At 41.9% G+C, this 8,509-nt stretch overlaps 1 protein-coding gene across 2 annotated transcripts; it reads left to right on the top strand.

The window, feature by feature from the left end:
- Positions 1–660: 660 nt before the first annotated feature.
- Positions 661–8,490, top strand: pcolce2b (procollagen C-endopeptidase enhancer 2b). Of its 2 annotated transcripts, none has more exons than XM_018673764.2 (9): positions 661–978; positions 1,275–1,383; positions 1,839–2,094; positions 3,301–3,425; positions 3,582–3,718; positions 3,826–3,989; positions 4,867–4,950; positions 6,746–6,913; positions 7,276–8,490. In XM_018673764.2, the coding sequence occupies exons 1-9, from the start codon at positions 845–847 to the stop codon at positions 7,428–7,430; spliced, it is 1,332 nt and encodes a 443-aa protein (XP_018529280.1). In that variant the 5' UTR covers positions 661–844; the 3' UTR covers positions 7,431–8,490. The 2 variants fall into 2 exon arrangements, with proteins under 2 accessions (XP_018529280.1, XP_018529281.1); XM_018673765.2 differs by having other exon boundaries at positions 673–978; positions 7,300–8,490.
- Positions 8,491–8,509: the final 19 nt, after the last annotated feature.

Raw genomic sequence — 8,509 nt, 5'->3', positions numbered from 1 at the left:
CGAAGTTACTCTCTGATGACAATTTTACATGCAAATTCAATGCAAATTTGCAATAATTTTGAGAGACAAAACAAATTCTTGTTTAAATGGTAAATCAAAACACATTCTCAACTTATTGTATTGTTAACTCACAAGGGTTTCAGAATCGTAGCTTTGCATTGGCCGAACTGCTGCATAGGTAGCCCTCGTTTTACTGGCATAGATGAAAAACGTGGGCAAATTTGAGCTATAATCAAATATATACAAAATAGTTACTTAAACAGTTTATTCACCAGGTGGCGCTCTCACTCTCTGTCGTTATACGTAGCAGTCCAAGTTTCTGTACCTGTGCATATTATTCAACACGCAGCCTACGGCGATTTTAACCATCCATTTTTAATGATGTGTCAGTTGGTGTAAAATTTCACCTCCGAAAGAACGGGCCACAGTTGTCCTCTGTCACTCCACATCTGGTCAGTATGTAGGTACTGTGTGTGGGTACACTACAGGCACTGAGTTGTTACTTTGGGTAGAATATTTATCAAGTCTCTGTCATATGTATGTATGGTCCATATTGATTGGAATACCAAAGCTCATGTACGACTTCTTGAGTCAAGTTTATTCATGCCATTTCCTTCGAGGTTTTCAGGCCAGGTGCCGTATGAAACTAATGTGGGACCCCACACCCTCCCAGCGCGTCTATAATCGTTTTTTTCTCTTTGGGAAAAAGCAGCAGCCTGTGCTCCCTCCCTCCAACCACGCAGAACAAACGCTATATTCATCTGCTCCAGCTTGCAGTTGCTGAAACTCCTCGCAGGAACTCCTGGGTACTTTTCCCCACCGTTTGAGTGAGCTGCTGAACACAATGCCATTCATGCCACGGGGCGAAAACAGGCGAAGCGCCTGCTCTGTGAACCCAATAATGTGGAGAACATGCAGTATTTTTTGCGCATGGAGTCTACTGTTCTTGTCAGAGGTCTGTGCGCAGACTCAGCAGAGGTACACCTTTATTTACATTCTTTTTTTCTTTCATTTAATTTGAGTGTTTTGTCAGTGCGCAAGGTGTCAATGATCCCATGTAGGCGGTGGAGAAGCTGGAGTTTATTCAGAGGAATATTCTGCAGTCTGGGACTACCTTCAGTCAGGACATATGGCGCATTGGCGAGGAATTAAATCTGTATTAAATCAACCACAGGCTGTCGTTAATGTTTATATATATTTACTGTTTTAACACATCATCATCATTTGATATTTGGGAAACAGAAAACATTCTTTCCCTCCCCTTCTCCTTCTAGACCAGCATTCACGTGCGGCGGAAACATCACTGGGGAGTCGGGGGTAATCGGGAGCCAGGGATACCCAGGAGTTTACCCTCCTAATACCAAATGTGTGTGGAGAATCACAGTGAGTCCAATTTCATATTCACGTTTTACTTTCTTACCACAGCCTAGAAAATGACAATGATAAAATTAATGGCTGAAATTGTCAATTAAAAACACACCAAACAGCTGCAGAGTATGATACTCTTTCACTAACCCCAAACTCCTAATTTCATTCTAAAAATACTTAACCATAGCCACAGCCAAGCTTAAGGCAGTTTTTACTGACAGCTTCATTACATTACTGTACTCTGAAACAGTGAAGCTGATGCAGGAGCTGTTTCCTTTATAACCTGGTCCACACAAGTATCAGATTTAGTAAATATAATATAATGTGGAAATCACTGTTTTACATTAAGTATCAATATTCAGTATTGCTGAAAGGTCAGATGTATAGCTTGCCTATTGTGGCTTTCTATCACTCAATACTGTCAATAATGTCAAAGTGTGCGTTAATGCTCTCTGTAAATTCCTACCCAGGTCCCTGAGGGAAAGGTGGTGGTCCTGTCATTCCGCTTTATTGACCTGGAGAGTGACAACCTGTGCCGCTATGACTATGTGGATGTTTACAGCGGGCACGCCAACGGGCAGAGACTCGGCCGCTTCTGTGGGACGTTCAAGCCGGGAGCCCTGGTTTCCACGGGCAACAAGATGCTCCTGCAGATGGTGTCTGATGCCAACACCGCTGGGAGTGGCTTCCTGGCCGTTTTCTCCGCCGCCCACCCACATGAGAGAGGTAGGCAAACATGGAAAGAAGAAGGAGAAGCAGCAGCTGGGAGAATGGTCTTGGCATGCTTCCTGTTAATGTTGCTGTCTTACTCATAGATGCCAAAGTTGCAGTTGTGTAGAGAATATCTTCCTGCCAGCCAAGCATGTAATACGGAGCCATGCAGGGTTGTGTCTCAGTCATGACTTCACTCCATAAAGGAATCTGATACTGGCCTGGGAGTGTGTCTGTTTGGGCAGAGGGTCAGTCTTTGTAGAACAAATTAACAATGTTTAACATGAGACACCTCAGTGAGGTCATTGCATGGTACCACAATGTCCAGACAGAGAAAGATGAAACTGACCTCCTCCAGTGGAGTTCAGCTTTTGCATAAATCTGTGAATCATTTTCAAGGCATGCAGACACACAGCACAACAAAAGAGTATAGTTTTTCTTTCTTTCTGACTAAAAGCCAATGACCTTTGGGGATTTCATTTGTCTGAGACAAGGCTCCTAGTTTAAGGTTCCAGCATGTGGACAAAAAGAAAGCAACATCTCAACACTTCTCACAGTCTGATGTGGAATTTCTCGCTGAAATTGTTTGGAGCACTTCAAGTAGAAAGCACAGGTCAGAAGTATCACTTAGAGCTGAATGAGCTGTTTCCTCTCCGCAGGGTTGCAAAGTCTCTTCTGTTGTTTTTTTTTGTTGTTGTTTGTGGAATTTTAATGGTTGGTTCTCTGTACCTAAGGAGCTGACAGCTGTAATGGACAGTGTCTATTAACCAGCCTGCCTGGCTCTTACACAATGGATGTTAGCAGATAGGCCGTTGCTATACTCTCTCGTTGTCACAACATATCCTCCGGTTGTTATGTGTCTATTTTTGTGACTGCACTAAATTGCACTTCTTTAGACACGTTGGAAAGAAAACAACAATTTAAGTGTACGTTACAAAGAAAACATGCCCTTAGAGAGTCAGCTCAGTTCTTTTACAGTCTAAATAGCTGTGGTTATTGAACTGATGTTTCTCAGATGTTTGACAGCATTAGAAGCATTAGGGTGCTCATAATAACAAAGAAAACAATGAGAGCATCTTTTAAAGTAGTAAATTACATGGTCATATAATTTACACACACTGTCCCTGCCTTTAACAGGATGGCGAAAAACAGGAATGATACTTTGCCAACAGGAATTCATAGGCATGATAATGATGATTAACTTCAGTCATTTCTCCACAGGGGACCAGTACTGTGGAGGCAGATTGGACAGGCCCACTGGGACTTTCAAAACGCCCAACTGGCCTGAGAAGGACTACCCAGCTGGTGTCACCTGCTCCTGGCACATAGTGGCACCAAAGAACCAGGTCAGAATGTTCAAAAGGTCAACAGTGTGTAATGGGTGTGGACAACAGCATCCCGCAAATGATAGAGTAGGCTTTAATCAAACGCCCTAGTCTGATAGCTATTACAAGCTTGTGGTAGTTGAAAGAGTTTTCCACATGATTTGCCTCCTGCTGCAGATTATTGAAGTCAAGTTTGAAAAGTTTGATGTGGAAAGAGATAACTACTGCCGCTATGACCACGTCTCCATTTTCAACGGGGCAGAAATCAACGACGCGAAGAGGATTGGCAAATACTGCGGAGACAGCCCCCCAGCGTAGGTGATTCTGTCATGCGGGAACATTTTATTTTTGCCAAAAACATCCATCATATGACCTCAACCCAAGTTTACCCCTCAGCCTGGTTGTCTGTGTTTCTCCGCAGGCCGGTGTTCTCTGAGGGGAACCAGCTCCTGATTCAGTTCCTGTCAGATCTCAGTCTCACCGCAGACGGCTTTATTGGACACTACAAATTCAGACCGAAGAAATTCCCCACCACCACAATACCACCCACCACTACAACACAGCCAGTCACCACCAGGCCTATACGTAGGTAGCAGCTTTTATCCAATAAAAACCTCTATTACACCTCTAACATCTGTATTTGTTGATGTAGCTATGAGACTATACTGGCTTTGTGCTACTGGATTCTCCTGCTAACATGTGGGGTTTATCTTGTGATCTGGAATCTGCCTCTGATAGCAGATCTGGGCAAGAGAAGGAATAAGTGTAATGCTTAAGTAATAGTGCGATGTCGTGGCAATTAACTCCTTCAAAGCTGCAGTAGTGATGCATCATTCCCCACACACACACAGTACTGGAGATTATAGATGCAGCCAGCAATAGCAGGTTTAAACACAGCATATGCTAAAACTGTATGTTTTCTCCTGTTTCTCTTGTGTAAACTGTACATAAAACAAGTCCATATACAGTGTGGGCGTGTGTCTGCACCCGCAATCACAGCTCATTTTCATACTCAAACTCACATTCCCACACACTGTTGTTTTTTCCCTCAGTCAAGCCAGGTCATTTTGGCACCTCCCTGCCATGATGTCATACTGTGACAACGCTTTCTGGTTGGCTTTATCTTCCCTTGACTTTTCCCTCTTGAGCAAGAATAATATTTAGCCAGTCGCCTTGTATTTTCTTTAAGTCTTGGTTCTTTCCTTTATGGACTCTTTACTATGTCTAACTCTAAAAGCAGATGTTCACTTGTCACATTATCTCCCTGTTTTTCTTACGCACTGTGCATTGTCTCTGAGGCTGACAGCCATTCATTTGGACAGACTGTTGTTTTGCTGAGAATATTCTGTGACTAAACCACAGCAGAAGCAGATGCAGCCATAACTTACATGCTTGCATCATTGGAAGGCAAAATTACAGAGATTGAATTTTCTTGTGTGTGTGTGTGTGTGTGTCCCCACAGCCCTGAAATACTCTGTCGCCCTGTGCCAGCAGAAATGCAAAAGACGGGGAACACTTGAGAGCAATTACTGCTCCAGCAATTTTGGTAAGAACATCAGCCCTTATTACAATTTATTTAAACCACAGAAAAAGTGACTGATATGCTTCGGCATTGCTCAGGTTTGATTGAACATATCTACTGTTACATACATTCTAATCCTACACAGTCTGAACCTAAGCACTGTAGATTTATGTCAGCACAACCCACATTAGCATCAGCAGCCACAACTCCCCTAAGAAGCGGTTTATAGTCCCGATCATGTCACTGTTTTTGCTCCTCTGATTCTTTGCCGCGCATCTCAAAGACTTCCTTGATATCCTGTCAGGAAGTGAAGGAGTGTGTACAGTAGGACACAGTTACCTCCAGTGTAAACACACACACACATTCGTGCCGCCTCTGACTGTGGGCAAACTGTTGATAAATGAACGTGTTGATTCAGGCTCGGGCCCCCGTTTGCCACTCTCCCGCTCTCTGATGTTTTCCTCCCGGAGATGTTTACCACATGTGTTTAAGACTGGCATTTCAAAGAGCTTTCTTTGGATTTGCATGGGGGAACTGAGGAAAGGAGCGCAATGTGGCTGTTGCCCGTGTGATGTGGTGGCAGAATCAACACACTATATGTTACGTCACATTTTAATGAAGCGGCGAGACAGCAGACTTAAAACAGTTTGTCTAATCAACTTAAAGTCATAAATTTGGGTGTTGTTTACTCTGATGGTGTGATATATGCACTTTGAATTGTCAGGAACAGCTCACTGGTTTCTGTTACAGTAGCAGCAGATAAAAAAAAACATTAGTGAAACAGGCAGCTCTCTGGATAGTCTCATCCCTGACAGGAAATGAAACAGGCAGTATGTGAAGTCCAGACATATTGGTACCATCAGTGTAAAGAATCCTGTTCATACTGAATGAGACGTGATTCCCTCTGGCTCCACCATCACTCTGCTGTCACTGCTAAATGTCAGGCCTCCTCTACGGTGAACGAGTCCAAACAAAACTGTATTTTTTTTGTACTTTTGGAGAACTGGTCAGACTAAACAGGAAGTAACTGAAACTTCACCCTGCACATTTGTTACATTTGTAGCACTAACAAAGAGAAAAGATACAGGGAATCCATTACGTAGCAACTCTATGCTGAAAATCAACCTGTAAGATGATGTCTCATACTTTAAATTTTTTCTCTCCTGCCTTAACTTTGGTGAAAGCGCTAATGTGTGAAGTGTCTTTTCTTTATATTAGATTGTAGTGTATATCATTTGTGTCACTTCTGCTCCACTGACTCATCATATGCAAAACATTTTAGCAGTCGTGTTGAATTTTCTTGGTTTTTGAGAAAGACCTGTTTGCCTCATGGGTGAATGAAAGAGCCATGAAAAGGTCATAAGGGGAGTGTTGAAAGCCTGAAAGGAAATGTTAAGAGGCCATGCTGTTAATTTACAGAGACATCTTTACAGACAGCACTTAAAGCATAGTGAGCACACACTGTTCATGTTTTCCTCATATTATTTATGATGGCAATAAAAAAGCAGGTTCCCTTTGCTACACATTAAATTCCACACTGTAATTTTCAGGCTCTCTCTTCTGATTTCAAAACATTTGCTTTGAATTCTTCAGATTACACATATGAGCTCAATATTTCCAATCCTACCCTGATAGGACAACTTCCTAGACTTCCATTTACCTGAGCCTGCATCACTTACTCCCCTGGATCCTTGTTATTTGTGAATCTCTGGAAATGACACGTGTATTTTTATGTGATGTTTAGTATATTTTACAGGTAAATTTCTGTAATCCTATGTTTAATTCTACTTTCCATCACCTTTTTATGTGTGTATGACAGTAATAACCGGGACTGTCATCACAGCGGTGACAAAAGGAGGAAGTATGTACGCCACTGTCTCCATCATCAACGTGTATAAAGAAGGCAGCCTGGCCATCCAGCAGGCAGGAAAGACCATGAGCACCAAGATCATCATCTTGTGCAAGAAGTGCCCATTTATTAGAAGAGGTGAGTGTGCTGTATATCATGCTGGTTAAATTAAATTGGCTGAGAATATACTTTCTGATGTATGAAATCACTGTTGCAGAAAACTGGTCATTATCTAAATGATGATAATCACTATGCAGTTCCTGGTTGACTGTTTTGAATAACCTATGGCTCTGAGTTTGCCTCCTCTGCTGTGCCATCACACTCGGTTGATAGAGCTCGCCCCAAAGTGTGAGGTGAGCAGAACTCACTGTCCAAACAGTCAATGACGCATTAAATATGTTTATATGTACGCATATAAACATATGGTATAAATAATGCCGTGTGGAGATTCTGATGGCTGGCCTCCCTGAATGTCTCTGCCGTTCCGCCACTGCATTCAGGTTTTTTTTGTGTGATCTCACCAGGTTTGAACTACATCTTCATGGGCCAGGTGGACGAGGAGGGCCGGGGGAAAATCGCCCCGCAACACTTCGTCATGGCGTTCAAAACGAAGAACCAGAAAGGACTCAACGTTCTGAAAAACAAGCGGTGCTGAGCTCCAGTAGCTCTGAGGATCTCCGCGAGACTGGTGTGCCTGAGGCTCAGCGCTGGGGATGGAAACAATTAAGCGGAAAAAAAAACAACAATCTCCATCTCAACAACACAAACAGAGGCCACAAAACAAAAGTGAATATGGATGCAGAGCTGCCAGCACAGAGCTCCAAATATACATATTTATTCAATTGAGGGGAACTCAGATTTTTGTATTTATTAATTCTGCTGCAGATCGCATGTCTTTAGAATAAACAAGAAGACATGAAGAGCTTCCACTCTGTCTTCTATTAAGAGACCAGTCTAGTTAGTCTCTTTCACAACCTCAGATTAATCAGCAACAAAATTAGTTGAAATTTCCATCCCTGTTCTCAGCCCGTTCATACTCTGTGTAGTCACATTCCTGTCATGCCTCTTAGCAAGGAGTTGTACTGTAGCCAGGAACAGGAGCCTAGAACAGGGTGTACAGCAATTCACAGACTCATGTTTCATAAGATAAACGTTAATCAGATTGTTCTAAATCCTAAGATGTCAAAGATATTCCATATTTTGCCTTTCAATTTTATTTTCCTTTGAGGCTTTAGAGTGCAGTGTAAATTAAGACTGGGATTTAATGTTATTTAGTCTTCACTGAGCAACAGTATCTGGCAGAATAGTCTTAAATATCTCAAGCCTGATTGGTATTCAAAGGAGATTTGTTACAGCTGATTGTTGTAGGTTTAAATGCAGAAAAGTAACCCGTTGTTAATTTTCTGTGTTCACTTTTAATGGGCAGGGTTAAGAAGTCTTAAATGTGGTGATTAAAGTGCAATATTTAATATATACATGATTCTTTTAAGATTTTTATGCTGGTTTTATGTGAAACGAACAAAGATCTTCCTAGCTAAAGCTCTTCTCTTCAGTTTACAAATGCAAACCACCACCACCAGTATACATCATTTACTTACTGTCACTGTTTTTAAAGGAAGAGGTATGAAATGAAAGATATTTTCATATGAAAAAGTCTGTGAATATTATTTATATTTTATTGTTTTCATCTGCCCAAATAAAACTCTTGTAACGTTTTCCTTTTGTTCACTGTCT

This window comes from Lates calcarifer, linkage group LG24 (genome assembly GCF_001640805.2).
Source record: "Lates calcarifer isolate ASB-BC8 linkage group LG24, TLL_Latcal_v3, whole genome shotgun sequence".
Taxonomy (NCBI): Eukaryota; Metazoa; Chordata; class Actinopteri; family Centropomidae; genus Lates; species Lates calcarifer.
The sequence above is the reverse complement of the archived record's forward strand: the minus strand, read 5'-3'. Positions and strand labels throughout refer to the sequence as shown.

Bases quoted from the DNA above. Each gene is read 5' to 3' on its own strand.
- pcolce2b (XM_018673764.2), top strand. From the start codon at position 845: ATGCCATTCATGCCACGGGGCGAAAACAGGCGAAGCGCCTGCTCTGTG. The intron at 3,990-4,866 runs GTAGGTAGCAGC...GTGTCCCCACAG, and splicing joins AGTCACCACCAGGCCTATAC to CCCTGAAATACTCTGTCGCC. The intron at 6,914-7,275 runs GTGAGTGTGCTG...CACTGCATTCAG, and splicing joins GTGCCCATTTATTAGAAGAG to GTTTTTTTTGTGTGATCTCA.